General features: G+C 43.6%; 1 protein-coding gene across 4 annotated transcripts in view; it reads right to left on the bottom strand.

Annotated features, from left to right (window-relative positions):
- Positions 1-16527, bottom strand: part of LOC144773619 (transient receptor potential cation channel subfamily M member 2-like) — a 1811195-nt gene that overhangs the window by 1665058 nt on the left and 129610 nt on the right. For all 4 annotated transcript variants that reach the window (XR_013600034.1, XM_078658765.1, XM_078658766.1 and 1 more), the window contains 2 exons: positions 13860-13996; positions 2016-2083 (listed from right to left, as the gene is read on the bottom strand). Coding sequence is in view for 3 of the 4 variants with exons in the window: in XM_078658765.1 (XP_078514891.1) it covers positions 2016-2083; positions 13860-13952 (161 nt within the window). In the remaining variant the exon portion in view is untranslated. The remainder of the gene's footprint in view (positions 1-2015; positions 2084-13859; positions 13997-16527) is intronic.

Below are 16527 nucleotides of genomic sequence, written 5' to 3'. Positions count from 1 at the left end.
CTCACCCTAACTAAGTTCTAACCCCCAAAGTGGTGCACCTCCTGTCCTGGACCGTAGGTGGTAATGTTAAAGGTGCATAATCCAAAACTTGGGCCTTAGAACATTTGTGGCTACAAACTGCTCTCAGAACAGAGAGGAGACTAGGACCAACCTGCTCCTCTGTTCGCCCAAGGCGCATCGTCGGTTGCCCTGACTTCGCGGCAGCTCCCACTACAAGCCTTCCTTGCAGCAGCAAATCTTGTTCAGTTGTCCTTCACAGAAGGGTTATCTGGCCTCGTTGGGCCCTCATTCACTACAGCCCCTAGCTTAGTCTCTCTCGAGATATTGACTTAAAAAAAAGGCATAGGGCTAAATGCATGATGCATTTTTCCGGTCGTAAACGGGCCGATTCTCTGAATCTGAACATTTGCAGCAAGATTTTTTTTTCAAATGTGCAAAATGTGATTTGGCAACTTGAATTACATTTTGCATTAATAATTTGGTATTTAGAGGGGAGTGTTTTGGGCATCTATTCCAAATACCAAATAAGTATGGTAAATATTACTGTTTTGCTACTGAATTTCAGTTTAAAACTGGTGGTAACCCATCCCTGTGGTGGCTGTGATTTCTACTGAGTTGCAGACTGCAACCTATTTCAGTAATAATCTTGAAGTAGGTCAATTTGTGGCCCACAAGGAATCCCTAAAAGAAACTCAATAAGTTTCATTCAATAGGAATACCGAATCCATAGTTGCGAATCAGAGAGAATCTCAATTTGGAAATCGACATTTCTAATGTTTGTACCTATGGCCCTAATTCGGAAAGTAGAAAACTTCACAGAGACTTTATCCAACGGCTTCCTGATGACACTTCCTCTACCGACACCACCTGCAGCTTTGCCCCATTGAACTTCTACCTTCTTAGACACTATCCAGAAACGTCTTAAAAATCCGAGGGAAAGTGTCGACCAGGTCCAATCCAATTTTTGTATACAACTCACCCTCCATTACGGTAAGTAACTTGTTTGTTAGACATTACACTTCTCAAATGTGCCATGGTACAAAACACTAGTAAATCTTCAAATCTACAATTAATTTGGATCTCATTAACATGCATTCTCTCACCAAGTCATCGTAGAGTATGCCTGCATCATACATGATCCGTGATACAGGTATCAATGCAGCACCAGGTTGTCCTTGCTTGGTATATGTACATGGCACCTGAGCTGTCATCTCACTCCAGTGAAGTTCTATAGGATGTAGAGTTTTGGAAGCACAGAATGAGATTGATCCAGACTTGGACTATATAGATACAGGTTTTCAACTAGAAGGTTGGATAGGAGGAAAGAACAACTCCCTGATCTGAGACTGAGGCTGTGGAACAACCAATGAATGAAGCCTTCTCAGCAGTGCGACATTGTTCTTTGTTTAATGTGGTTTTATAAGTAAACCTCACTGTCATTTTTGAGATGGTAAATATTGTAGTGTGACAAAATAAAAGCTAACCAGGTACTTCAATGTTTGCTTCTTTTTCTTGAATGAACTATATATATCACTTGCCCCTTTGCTCCGTCTCTCAATATGTTTGTAATTTGATTTGATATTCTAAATGTACTCCATAAAAGCAACATAAAATATAGTTTTAGACTTTTCATTCCAGATGACTTGACTTCGTGGTTCTCAATTTAAATATATAGCGTTCTTCATAAGTGTACGCGGAATTAAGCTACTGTATACTCGTGTTTGTCTACATTTCTTGAAAGAACCCCCAAGGTTTTCAAGCATGCCAGATGTAAAAAAGTAAAAATAACTCTTCAAACACTCTTTCCTTTTCCAGACTGAGTAGGTGCGGTCTAAATCATTTTGCACAAAGGGTGATCAGCATGATGCCGTTTGAAGACCACTGGAATAGAAGGACGCAGACAAGCATGAAAACTGGACTCTGGCCTGTCCACAGGTCATTATTGTAATCGGACTGAGTGCCATGAATGAATAAAACACCCGAGGTTGGTACAATCCTGCCAGTGATGATCTTACCTGTGATCAGGAAGGTCAGTTTTCCCGTATTCCGCCTTTTTTGTGTTCTCTGCTGACAACTCCTCAGTCTGCAGAAGAGAAAAGGAAGAGTTCAGTCCAATCTTGACGAGAAGAATGCTTTAAAACATCTGCTGGTTTCTAAACTGAACACTGGCCTCTCTTAAACCCCTCCTGAGGTCAGATGGGACAGTTCAGCTAACACCAGGCACTGACCCCAGCAGACCCTCTCGTAAACCCCTCCTGAGGTCATATGGGACCGTTCAGCTAACACCAGGCACTGACCCCAGCAGACCCTCTTGTGACCCCTCCTGAGGTCATATGGGACCGTTCAGCTAACACCAGGCACTGACCCCAGCAGACCCTCTCGTGACCCCTCCTGAGGTCGTATGGGACCGTTCAGCTAACACCAGGCACTGACCCCAGCAGACCCTCTCGTAAACCCCTCCTGAGGTCAGATGGGACCGTTCAGCTAACACCAGGCACTGACCCCAGCAGACCCTCTCGTAAACCCCTCCTGAGGTCAGATGGGGCAGTTCAGCTAACACCAGGCACTGACCCCAGCAGACCCTCTCGTAAACCCCTCCTGAGGTCAGATGGGACCGTTCAGCTAACACCAGGCACTGACCCCAGCAGACCCTCTCGTAAACCCCTCCTGAGGTCATATGGGACCGTTCAGATAACACCAGGCACTGACCCCAGCAGACCCTCTCTCAAACCCCTCCTGAGGTCATATGGGACCGTTCAGCTAACACCAGGCACTGACCCCAGCAGACCCTCTCGTAAACCCCTCCTGAGGTCAGATGGCACAGTTCAGCTAACACCAGGCACTGACCCCAGCAGACCCTCTCGTAAACCCCTCCTGAGGTCAGATGGGACCGTTCAGCTAACACCAGGCACTGACCCCAGCAGACCCTCTCGTGACCCCTCCTGAGGTCAGATGGGGCAGTTCAGCTAACACCAGGCACTGACCCCAGCAGACCCTCTCGTAAACCCCTCCTGAGGTCATATGGGACTGTTCAGCTAACACCAGGCACTGACCCCAGCAGACCCTCTCGTAAACCCCTCCTGAGGTCAGATGGGACCGTTCAGCTAACACCAGGCACTGACCCCAGCAGACCCTCTCGTAAACCCCTCCTGAGGTCATATGGGACCGTTCAGCTAACACCAGGCACTGACCCCAGCAGACCCTCTCGTAAACCCCTCCTGAGGTCATATGGGACCGTTCAGCTAACACCAGGCACTGACCCCAGCAGACCCTCTCGTAAACCCCTCCTGAGGTCAGATGGGACCGTTCAGCAAACACCAGGCACTGACCCCAGCAGACCCTCTCGTGACCCCTCCTGAGGTCATATGGGACTGTTCAGCTAACACCAGGCACTGACCCCAGCAGACCCTCTCGTAAACCCCTCCTGAGGTCATATGGGACCGTTCAGATAACACCAGGCACTGGCCCCAGCAGACCCACAGGGGCATGGTCTGTTCAGCCCCAGGCATTGTGTTATCAAAAACTAAGTCCATTTCCTGAAAGAGCTAAGCTTTTAAAATGTGTCTGGCAATGAAGTTGTCTTATAAATCTACATATTATCATGATGTCCAGCTAATAAATATACAGAAATTACGTTTATTTAAATGCTTCTGATTAAGTCTTCACTGCAGGTATCATTGCTCCATTGACCTTATATGGACACCAGCCTCACAATTTGCCCAATTTACATCTTGTATGATTGTGTGGTGGCTTATCTGTTCCGATGTGGTGAAGCTCCAGATCATCAAACCGTACAATTCTCGCTGGGCAGTGGGCCTCCAGATAATTCCATTTTTTAGTAATCTCTCAAGTAGCACAGCATAGTATCCACAAAAAAGCAATCAAACTTTGGGGCATATTTACAATAGACGTGGCAGAGCGCTGCATTAGCCTTGTTGGCTTAACGCTGAGTTCCGCTACTTCTGAAATGCAGGGCTACACGGTATTTACAAGAATTTGGTGCAGCCTTGCGTGTCCCCCTGCGCTGGTGGTAATTTAGCTGCCCAGCGCCAACGCTGGCACCCTTGCACCATAGTGAGGGGATTGATTGTTCCTGTGCAGGAAAGTGCCCCTTCCTGTCCATAAACAATCTGAAATGGAGTTTTGTACCTTTTATGTGTGCTGCTTTGTCATTTTTTTTAATGATTGTTTATGTGCAAGAAGGGACATCGTCCTGCACATAAGCAATGGCCTTTTGCTGTTTCAACGCATGCTGCACAACTCAGCACACATGGAAACAGCAAAAACTAGTTGAAATAAAGCATTTCTCCTCGCTTCGCCATGTTAAGACTTGATTTTCCCTGGTCTTAATTTTAGAGCTGCCCCGTGTGTACACCACCCTTGTAAATATGAGGCAACGTCATCAATGGGTGGTGCGGTGGAACACACAACGCAACACTCATTGTCCTCTCACTTTGCGCTATGTATAGCATGTCAGGGTGCCTTATTTACATGGTGGTGTTAAGCCACATTAAGTGGTTTAACTCTGCCTTGTAAATAAGGTGAAGCTTATATCGCCACAGGAACATCTTTAAAAGTGACCTTCATGTGGATATCGGGGCTTGTAAATATGCTCCTTTGTGTCCCTCTGAGGGTCTTGCCATCTGTGAGTCATGCACCACTAACGTACAGTCCTAATTAAAACATTTGAAAGGTGTTTAATTTCAATCTCAAAACAAGCATTAACAAACAAACAGGTCTGTCTGTGTTCAGGGAAGTGTTTGGTAAAAGTTGGACAACTCTGTGTGTGGTGTTCCTAGAAATAAAATATCATAGTGAAGCAACCTCTTGGGCTCCACCAATACAGAAGCTGGAAGTAGGGACCTTTGTTCAACAGACTGTGTTAGACGAGTGACAATTGATCCTCAATGAAGAGCGTTATAAAATGGAGGCAAGTCCAAGAACAAGCCATCATGACTGCAAAGTAAAACAAACTTGGAACTGTGAAGAGTGAGTAGCTTTAGCTTGTAGTAAAGACATAGGATGCCCCTCTAGGCAAAAAAGATATACACCCGATGTGAAAATGTAATTGACAGTAAAGTAAATCCATCAACATACACACATTGACTCTGAATTACAATACAAGTGTCATGTTGCTTCTGCAATCCAACAAAAGCACAACTGGAGCACATCATGGGGTTGCACCTATATAGGCACCTTGAACGTCACTTCTGGTGCCTACGATGCCACTCTCAGCTCAACAACACCAGAGAACTGCTGAAAATATCATTCCGCATCCAGTCTGACACCTGAAGACTGTATTAAGGTAAGGAGCTCGCAGCTGCTTCTGTGTGCTTTTGTTTTGCTGAGACTTCCCTCGTCTACTCATTGCCTGTTGCCTGTTGCTCCGGGAAGCCAAGGAGACAGGCTGCTGCATATCTTCACGTCGGAGGCTGCTTGACAGGGGCTGGGACTGCGAGACCCAGGGTTCAGCGCGTGGAGACCTGAGCGCACCTGGAGTCTCTTCCCGCCCCTGCTCCGCCTCAGTTGGTTGCCTGCTTCATTCTGATTGGCTACTAGCACTATTACAGCTCGCGGCCCCCGCTTCGCGGGCGCCGCTCGCAGCTGCTTCTGTGTGCTTTTGTTTTGCTGAGACTTCCCTCGTCTACTCATTGCCTGTTGCCTGTTGCTCCGGGAAGCCAAGGAGACAGGCTGCTGCATATCTTCACGTCGGAGGCTGCTTGACAGGGGCTGGGACTGCGAGACCCAGGGTTCAGCGCGTGGAGACCTGAGCGCACCTGGAGTCTCTTCCCGCCCCTGCTCCGCCTCAGTTGGTTGCCTGCTTCATTCTGATTGGCTACTAGCACTATTACAGCTCGCGGCCCCCGCTTCGCGGGCGCCGCTCGCAGCTGCTTCTGTGTGCTTTTGTTTTGCTGAGACTTCCCTCGTCTACTCATTGCCTGTTGCCTGTTGCTCCGGGAAGCCAAGGAGACAGGCTGCTGCATATCTTCACGTCGGAGGCTGCTTGACAGGGGCTGGGACTGCGAGACCCAGGGTTCAGCGCGTGGAGACCTGAGCGCACCTGGAGTCTCTTCCCGCCCCTGCTCCGCCTCAGTTGGTTGCCTGCTTCATTCTGATTGGCTACTAGCACTATTACAGCTCGCGGCCCCTGCTTCGCGGGCGCCGCTCGCAGCTGCTTCTGTGTGCTTTTGTTTTGCTGAGACTTCCCTCGTCTACTCATTGCCTGTTGCCTGTTGCTCCGGGAAGCCAAGGAGACAGGCTGCTGCATATCTTCACGTCGGAGGCTGCTTGACAGGGGCTGGGACTGCGAGACCCAGGGTTCAGCGCGTGGAGACCTGAGCGCACCTGGAGTCTCTTCCCGCCCCCTGCTCCTCCTATTTATGACACACCCTCCACGCTAAGCGGGACGCGTGCGGGACGCCGGGCGAAGCCCGGGCAAAGGGCGGGCCGTCTGTGGCCATCCGGGGACGACCGAGGACGGGACGGGCCACTCCACTAACACCGGCTCACGTAAAGTAAGGTTTACCTATACCCGATCAAATCACCAAAGTTCGTCCTGCCTACTAATTACACGAGAAATTAAGCTTGAAAATAACACCACTCGTGTGAAAGGAAATGGGGCTTAAAAAATTACGTTCACGGACCATTTTCATGAAACGTATGGGCACAGAGGATGCTGTACGGAAAACAAAAGATACATCGGTCAAACAAGGTCGCATACTGCGGACCCCTGCCATCAGTGAATATTTTTCTGGACTCTCAACTAAGGAAGACACTGACAAAATTATCATAGATCCAGAAGCTGCAGATATCTTCGAAGTACCTGTAGAGCCTGAAACTCATTTTGAAATAACACCTGGACCCAACTTGAATCTTCATCTCAGTAATGTGGTCCCTGACATTAAGCAAAAATCTATCAATTCCTTCAATAAATCAGAACTCCGTGATCAAGAAGAGTTTCATCTTGTATCGTCTACTCCTAAAAATAATACTGGAAATAAATGTCAATTACAAGAACTCTGGGCTAATAAATCAAATATATCAGAAAAACCATCAGAGCCCAAAATATCTAATAGTTTTCCTCAGTTACTAAACCCATCGGAACCTCTCCCACTTGAATCATCTGTTGACCCATTTAATATAAAAACTAACTATTCAGCCAACATTGTTACACCTATGTCAAAAGCCCTTTTTACACTGCAAGAGATACTTGAGTCAGTGCTCTCCTTTTTGGGAAACATATTAGAAAACTCGGACCAAACCTTGGACGTTCAAATTGGGATCCTTAAGCATCTAGTGGAGGAAAAAAAGAGAAGAAAAACATCTGAAATGAAAAACAAACATCCGGAATACAATAATGATTTGCTAAAGAATAATAATATAAGGAATTGTAACATTGAAAAGGAGACACAAAAACATGATTGTGGTACTCAGACATTAAATGCAACAAAACGAAAAAAAGGAAAGTCGGAAAATCAACTTGAAACATCAATAATCTCTTTAAAAAAATTATTCATGGAAAAACCTCCAAGTAAAAAGGAATATCCAATTTTCAAAAAAACGATCAAATCTAAAAGATTAAACAACGATCTTTTGATTGAAAATACTCAAGAAATTAATCTCAATAGTACGTCTGAGAATAAAAAAGGCGGGAAATCCTGTAGTGAGATAGAATTTGAGCAAGTACAAAGAAAAAAAAAGAGGAGAAAGCCATTAAGACGTTTCCATAAAAGAAACAATCGCAAGTTGAGATTTCAAAAGTCCACATTAGTCAATGAAATACAAGAAGTACAAGAAACTGAACCTGAAAAATCAGGATTGATGGAGAATACGGAAACCAGTAATAATAAAAAGGAAGAGAAATTGCAGCCACTAGACCCGGTTGCAAAAGAATTTTATCCATACAACCTCTTTGAAAAATTAGTACACCATGACATTTGTGAAAGAAACTATGAAGGAAAATACAATTATGGAGCAGAAACACGATACTTCAAAACAATACAACTTGAAGAACTTTTTCCAACGGACTTGGTACCGCTCAACAGAAGTAGGGTCGTTAATCTCCTCCACTATATGAAGCCATTAGAAAGTTTAACTAGCAGTGAAATCGATCTAGTAACTTTCCCGCAAAGAGATAATACAAAAAAAGCTATAGTATCGTTTTGGTCATATGTTATCCCTGAGATCATACTCAAAGAAAAAGAGACATTGCATAAACATGGGTATGACGTTATCCCAGTCATGAACCTTAAGGAAGATAGAAACCATACAGGGTACGATGAGCAAATACGATCAATTTCTAATTCCCAATATGAAAATCAGTTTAGACACACTGATTTGGCAGGAGAGTCGATTTCAGGAACTAATCACACTGAGAAAGACTTTCTACAAATAAAAATAAAAGTGGAAAATGGAGAAAGGGCAGTATGGCACCATGACTCTAAGGGAAGAGATTTTAGTGAAAGTATAAAGTCCTGGTCACGGGTATCAGGGAACTGTAACAGTAAGAGATTCTCTACAAGTCTTGGGCAATTTGTTTAACAACGGCCTAAAAATAACATCGTGGAATATGGCGGGGGAAGATTCGATCAAACTAAAGGAGGCCATAAGTAATCATCCAGACATCTTGTTGCTACAAGAAACCTGGGCAACTGACTCATTTTCTCTGAAAAACTATTATGTCTATGTCACCCCTGCCATACCCACAAATCGGGGCCATGCAAAAGGTGGTTTGGCCACTCTACTGTCAGAGGAATATTTGTGGGGCCAAGAAGTTATTCAAACTAAATCATACCACCTGCAATGTATAAAGGTCACATTAAAAATACATAATATGGCAACCGAAAAGGCAATCTTGCTCTTCAACGTATATGCCCCTCCTGGTCAGAATGAAGATCTAACGTTTGTGGAGATAATGGAAACTATTGCGCAGATAGTAGAGGACCAATTACATGTTCCATACATAATAGCAGGTGACTTGAATGGCAAAATTTCTAATCTTGAAATTAGAAAATGGGCTGAATTATATAAAGAGGAATCTGTTGAATTTTCAGCCCCTCAATTCCCTAAAGGTTCGAAATCCGATAAAAGAGGAAAAATACTATTATCAATATTGCCAACTTTAAATGGTGCAATCTTGAATGGCAATTTGGAAGGCGATATCCCTGCATCTTTCACTAGACGGGGTCATGGAAGTCCATCCATTATAGACTACATCATCTGTAGTATGAATCTACTGGAGACTGTTACCCACCTACAAGTAAAGCTAAGTCAAGAGAGCGACCATGCGCTGATGAATTTAACTACGGAATGGAACCCTCAAACTGCACTTGATCGGCAGTTAATTTTTCATAAAAGTTCTGTCTTGATAAATGGAGATCAGAGAAGAATTTTCTGGAGCTCTAAAATTCTGGACAGAATATCGACATTGATTGAGCACACTGATCTCCTAACAACTACTTTGTCGGAGGATCCAATAGAGAATTTTGAACACTTGATTAATGAGCTTAGGAATTTTCTATTGGACAAATTACATCATGCTCCCTCAGGAGTCAACAGGTGGAAAAATCAAAATTTCAATAAAAACAACCAAAATTCCATTACGAAGAAAAATCTGAACAAACTCATTTGTGTCCATTATATGAATGCCTCTATATCTACTGAGAAAGAAATTAATAAACTAAAAAACAAACTCAGGAGAGAGAAGCTAAGAAATAAAAAAGATATTCAAGACCGCAATTGGATTGACATTCAAGTAGCAGCAAAAGACTCTAATCAACGCAAATATTGGTCCCTCATAGCAAAATTAACAGGGACGAAAAAGAAACTTCAACCAATACCTGTCCCCCCAAAGGAGTGGGAAACTTATCTCACTGATTTGTACAAAGTAAACCTGACTATAGCAGACGGGAAAAATTGGGAAAAAAGTAAAAGTAAAGCTAAAGTCGACTTACAATCTCTTAGAGTTACGGCTATTTCAGTGGAAAGGACAATCAAAAAAGCAAGAAAAACAGGTGCCTCTGGCCCAGATCAGATCCCTATAAAGATTTATCAAACAAATCCAAGGGAATGGGGTAAATCGCTATCTGATCTATTTAATTTTATCCTCAAGATCGGACAAATACCTAAATCCTGGCAGGGGAGTACGATTATCCCAATATATAAAAAGGGGAGCAAGACAACTGCCGGAAACTATAGACAAATTGCGCTAATGGACGCTGCGGGTAAAATCTTTGCAGCAGAAGTACTACAAAGACTAAAGGACTGGGCTTTTTCACTGGACAAAATTCCAATGTTTCAAGCTGGCTTTAGGCCAAAACATTCGGTTACAGATAACATTGCTGTTATCCAAACAATATTAGATAAATATGTAACAGAAAAATCACAGTCGGTATACGCAGTGTTCATTGATTACTCGACTGCGTTCGACCGTGTCGATCGACCAACCTTATGGCATAAACTCAGGGAACTTGGAATTTCAGAACAACTACTGCAAACCATCGTGAATCTCCATACCAATACCTGGTGTCAGGTACAAATGGGGGGAGAAAAGGGCCTAACAAAAAGGATACAAACAGCCAATGGTCTAAAGCAGGGGTGCTTACTGGCACCATTATTATTTTCCTTATATCTCAGCGACCTGCCTGAACGGTTACAGCAGGGCCTATGTTTATCACCTAAAATTGCTAAGCAAAGCATACAAGTACTAATGTATGCTGACGACATAGTAATGCTTGACGTAACCCCTTTCGGTTTACAAAACTCTCTGGATATACTCCACGCATATTCAAAATCAAACTTTTTAACCCCGAATTTAAGCAAAACACAAATTGTGGTTTTTTCAAAGAAGAAACTTAGAAACAAATACAGTTGGAATTTAGGTGGAAGAAAAGTAGAAGTAGTGAACGAGTATCCGTATCTTGGCAGGATACTATCAAAGAACATCTCTAATGCAAAACATATTGAAAATCTAATGAGGAAATCTGATGTTCACACTGAGGCCCTTTTAAGACTCTACCGTTCCACTGGAAGTCGGCACTTCTCTTCTCTAATTAAAATTTATAAAGTAAAAATTCCACCTGTACTATCATATGCAACAGAGTATATCCCGATAAAACAGTGGACCTATATGGACTGCAAAGAGGGGAAAATCTTAAGAAAAATAATGAAGGTCTCTGATTCTGTACCTGTTCAGGCATTACGTTTGGAGTTCTCGATTACAAGTTCTTTCGCCACAGCAGTAGCTAATGTAATCAGGTGGAGCTACAATCTACTCAAAGCAAAGGAGGGCACATTAAGACACCTACTGAAAAAGGAAGTCTTCAATAGTGAAACAAGAAACCAGACCTTCTTAAACAATATGAAAATTATATTCCAAATGGCAGAAATCACCACGGATATTCTATGCAGTTGGTCAGCAGCTCAATTGAAACTGTTTCTAAGATGTTACACCCCGAAACTAAGCTATAAATTAGACTATGACCACTGCAAAAAACTGAAAACATATAAATCCTTCGTGGACTCTTTGGAATATAAGCAAATCCAACCATACATCAGGTATTCCCTGACCCATGGTGTAAGGAGGACAATCACTATGTTAAGACTGGGTATCCTACCAGTATCAACTTACACAGCAAGGTGGTCGCCAGGAAGATCACTCCTATGCCCCCTGTGTGAAGGGGGAGATCAAGATATTGAGCACTTGCTGTTTGCGTGTCCCAACATAAATGTAACTACTGCACGCATTAGATATCTTGCCCCGATCTATCAAACTTGTAGAATTGTCAAAGTGAGTGAACTATTGCAGTTATGTAAATATCCGTCAAATGAATTTGTTTGCCATAACTTCTTTAAGTTTTTTAAATCTTTTTTACCATTGTATTGATTATATGCGAAATTTATCTTTTCTCTTTTTGTAAATTGTATATTTGTGGTCCTCTATAGAGTACCAATACAAATAAAATCTTTTTGACTTTGACTTTGTAAGGAATGTGTGGCCAGAAAGTGTGGGGTATTGTTACAACAATTAAAAAAAAAATAGTAAAGAATTGAAAGGCAGAAATAGATGAATGGAACAGGTGAAGACAAAAATAGACTGTAGATTTCTTCAGATGGTGTGAATTTGCAATTGAAAACTAGCAGGGATTTGTAGGGGGCGTTGATTTGGCCTTCTGAGCTTTTGCTTAAAAGGAGAGGTAGGGGAGGGGCTCTGACTGGGAGACTGTACAAGTTGAATAGGTGAGGTCTTTCTGATGGGGAAGGATGAAGTAACACTGCAGTGAATTGAGTATGTGTTTGCAATAGTTGAGTTCATCTGACAACAGGACAATGTTCAAGGTCTTGGCCGAAAGGAATGAGATGATTGTGGGAGTTAAAGTAAACCTCCAGGCTCAATGTAGAGGCTGGAAGAAGACGAGGCCAGAAGGACACAAGCCGGGATCTGAGAGGTGGCCACTGAGTGTGAGTCACCATACCCTGGCAGAATTGTGAGATTGTCCACCCCAGTTATGAGACTAGCCCAGCCTGTCTCTATTGACTTTGGAACAAACTGTGCTAAGAGCAGCAAGAATAAACTATAGCCTACCAAATTATGTCTCTCCCGCCAAATCAGGCTGGAGCTTGGCCTACAGTCACAAAAAATAGCTTGCAACGCTGCTTATGTGAAATGCTGGTTTAGGATTAGAAGCTCCGATAACTGCTCTCTGAATTTCCATCTATGGAAAGAGATAAACTCAAGCAGAGCTTGCTCCCCAAAGGATTACCTGACCGCATCCATAAACCGCCTAGGCCTGAAGGAACTCTGGGCAACTATGGGAACGCAGAACAGCTTTAAGTCTTTGGTAAATAAGACAGTAAAAAATCTATCAGTACTTGAAGACAAAGAATCGCTCATGGTTGGTGCGTGCTGCAGAGCTATACAAGACTATCTGCGTGTGGGCTTCAGCAGGAGGCTAAATGAGAAATACCTCCGGTTTTGATTGGGAATTCTTCCTGTCCTCCCACATTTACCGCAATGGAAGCGGACCGCAGAAATAACTGAATGCCGCCTCTGCGGAGAAGCTGAAGAGAGAATCATGCATCTACTATGCATTTGCCACGGTCTGGACCTAGAACAACGCTTGTTCCTGAAATCTATCTTTAACACCTAGAGGATAAGTACCTGCAGGCAAGCAGTGAAGGCTTGCTTCGGTGGAGGAGACATACAGCTGGCATGCCGGTTTGTACAATTTATCGTGGCGGCAGAGGAGAAAATATAGCGACCTGGCACATCATAAAGCAGCTCTAAAACAGGGGCTTACCGCGTCTGGTCCCGAGATCGGACTCTTCCTTTTTAAAACGGGGAAACGCCTGACATAATAAAGTTCTCCTTCGTCGCCTTGAAAATTACGGGGCTTTGGAAAGGCCCAAAGTCAAGAAGGACTTTCTATATCATAAAATTGAAACAAACCTGATAAATGCAACTATTAATTCTGTGACTTTTAAATACAAATGCAATTCTTAAAGTCTTTAAATCTAGGTTTTTATATCTCAACTTTTGGACTAAGGATTGACTAAAGCACACATGTTGATATAGACATTCTGTTGGAGTAAGGCTCATCCAAGCTGAAAAGGAAAACTTGGCTAGGCCATTTCCTCCCATATCTCTTTTTATCTTTATTGTTTGTGCAAAAATGATGAACTTTTAGTGTACTATTTTCATGAATTTGTTTTTATTTGAGCAATCTCCTTTTTGTAAAGGTTTTTATTAACTTGTATAATAAATATGTACCCTACAGCCTGTCTCTTTTGAAAGAAATTGCTGACTCTTTACATACTTGATCCAGCTGCTTCGCCTCGCAGTCCCTACCCGCCTCAATTACCTCTGATCCATCTTTTCGTACCAAGGGCACATTCTCGCTTTTCTGTCCATCTGATTCAACTGAGTTCCGATCGCGACTCCTACCGGACGCCATGGCCTTTGTGACTCTGGTTCTGCTCCCTTCAGAGATCGCTCATCCTGCATAAATGGGTAAAGAGGTTTTTAGCAAAGGCTGTTCAGTTACAGGTGAAACACAGATACCAATTCTTCAGTACAGAGACCTCCTCAGGGACAAAAGTTATCTTTGATTCAGTTGCCAAACATCACTTCTGCAGAGTCTGCTACAGGGGCTGTAGAAGAGACAAGTCTTCAGTCGGTTTCTAGCCGAGAAGTCTTCTTACTCATCGTCACTCGCTATTCAGCAGCTCATTCTGAACAAGGGTCTTGGGGCTCACAACAAGCATTGCTTACTTCATACTAATGCCTATTCGCAGACACTCAAAGTATAAGTGATGGGGAATGTGAAGTACAGGATTTCCATTGATCTGCCTGATGTCACACATGGCACAATAGGGCTGGTTTGCTGCTTAGACCAATTGGTCTACCTACCCCATGCCTCACTACCCTACTATCCCAGACCAAATAATCCTGGTGCCCCTGGCTCTTCTTTTATTTCTACACAAGCCAAACCCAAGATGCCCTGTCTGTAGGCAGATGACCCTTCATGATGCTGAGCCATTTAGTCCAGGTTTCTGAATCCTGTTATCTCATGTTCAGAGTCCACGCTCTCCAGTGAGCCATCAACCAATGCCACAGAGCCCTGGGATCCCTGAGCCCGTCTCCTTGTACCGGACACCCAAGGCCTCTGAACCCCTCGGCCAAGGCTGCAGAACTCTAGGCCCAGGCAAGTTCTCGCCCTTCTGCCTCTCACTCCCAGAACCCCAGAGCTATGACCCATAGCAAGGCTTCATGGGCCCAAACAGGGTCGCAACCCAAACTATGACCCGGACTTCATGTCACCCCACGGGGACAGGGCTAACACTTCAAACAATGGGACAGAGCTACCCTTTGACCCAATACAAGAATATGACAGTACATTGTGGATTATACACATATTAGTCAAACATGATACAATTACAACAACAGTGTTTTAGTGGAGTTCACAATGTTTATAGCTTGCTGACATGTATAATGGATTTTACAATGTTTAAGAGGCTACTCACAAAGATCTTTAGAAAAGAGAATGAGTGACTTGACAACTAAAAAGCTGCTTATGTAGATTTCAACTTGAAGCAGTTTACAACCAGATTTCACAAAGTTGTTTCAAGACAATGAGGCTTTTTGCCTATATTCCAAACAGTCCTTCTGTGAAAGGGCAACAAGTGGATTAATTATTGGTTTGGGTGAAAGCTTTTATTCGATATGCAAGATATCTTGAAAGCATACATACATGTAAAAACAGCATTTCAAAACAATAAATAGGTATGTCGACATTTAGATATTAGGACAATAAAATAGGATTTAACCCTGGATAAATTAGCTAAAAATGAATTAAATTGAAATTGACAATCTCTTGCTGCGAATCAACCATGAACGTTTTAAGAATTTGGAGACACCAAAAACAATGCAAGGGGAGGTATCGGACAATAAAATTCGTAATGCGACCAAATGCCTACGTGTTCCCAGGCATCTAAATAGAGGTTTAAGCCAATATCTCCTAGGATTAATATAGTCTGGGCACTCAAAGAAAATGTGTGCTACCGTTTCAAGCCTAGATGGACAAAGGGCACAGAAGGGCGATAATTGAGCACCGGATTTCCATTTTGACACAAAGGCCCCGATCGGGAGGGTGCCTACCCTGAGCTTAAAGTACAGAGCCCTATCAATTGGCAAGGTGATTATGTCCAGGTAGGGTTCGTAGACTACCTCATCCTTTATTTTCAAAAATACTGCAGTCGAGTTACAGTGGTTTGAGTTCCCAATAAGTTGGCCAGAGACCCAGTCCCAGTAGAGTTTTGTGAGGACAGCCTTTGGTGGAGCAGATTTTGAAGTCCAACAGTCCCCCAGGCCCAGCTCCCCCAAAAGATTTTTGGTGTCCCTCAACCACTTTATCTTGGCCCAGCCTCCCATTCTCATTACCTCGGCCAAGCCGTCAGCATAAGATTTTAACTCCGGGACCCTCCATATGCGGGACCACAAGAGCAGTGGACGAAGGCGAGCCTGGTCTTTGATGCTCTTGCAACCCACATCCAAGAGCACCGGGACTGTCGGGGTGCTCAAGGGGAGAGCTAGGAGGTCCTTCAAAAACTTGCTCTCAGCCTTGGATAGGGACTCCAAATTGCAGTGGCCCCACAACTCTGCCCCATACAATGCTGATGTTACGCCTCTGGCCTTGTTAATCTCGATTGCAGGTTTCACTAAATGTTTGGGTGATGCTCGAAATTCCCTAAGCAGAGCACCCCCTACCTTTTTGTGATTCAGGACCATCTTGTCAATATGGGAGGACCAACTCATATTGTCAGTTATGCGTAGCCCCAGGTAATCAAATTCAAAAACTTTCTCCAAGGCGACTGTGTTCAAAACAGGCGGGCGTCCTAGTTTCCTTGGAGGGTGCAAAATCAGGTATTTAGTTTTGTCCACATTGATTACCAGTCCTCTGGATGAACAAAAGTCCTGGAAGCGGGTCAATAGCTTCTGTAGCCCCTGGGGAGACTTTGAAATAAGGAGAG

This window comes from Lissotriton helveticus, chromosome 8 (assembly GCF_964261635.1).
Source record: "Lissotriton helveticus chromosome 8, aLisHel1.1, whole genome shotgun sequence".
NCBI lineage: Eukaryota > Metazoa > Chordata > Amphibia > Caudata > Salamandridae > Lissotriton > Lissotriton helveticus.
Note: the sequence above shows the minus strand (reverse complement) of the source record. Positions and strands in the feature narration are given on the sequence as shown.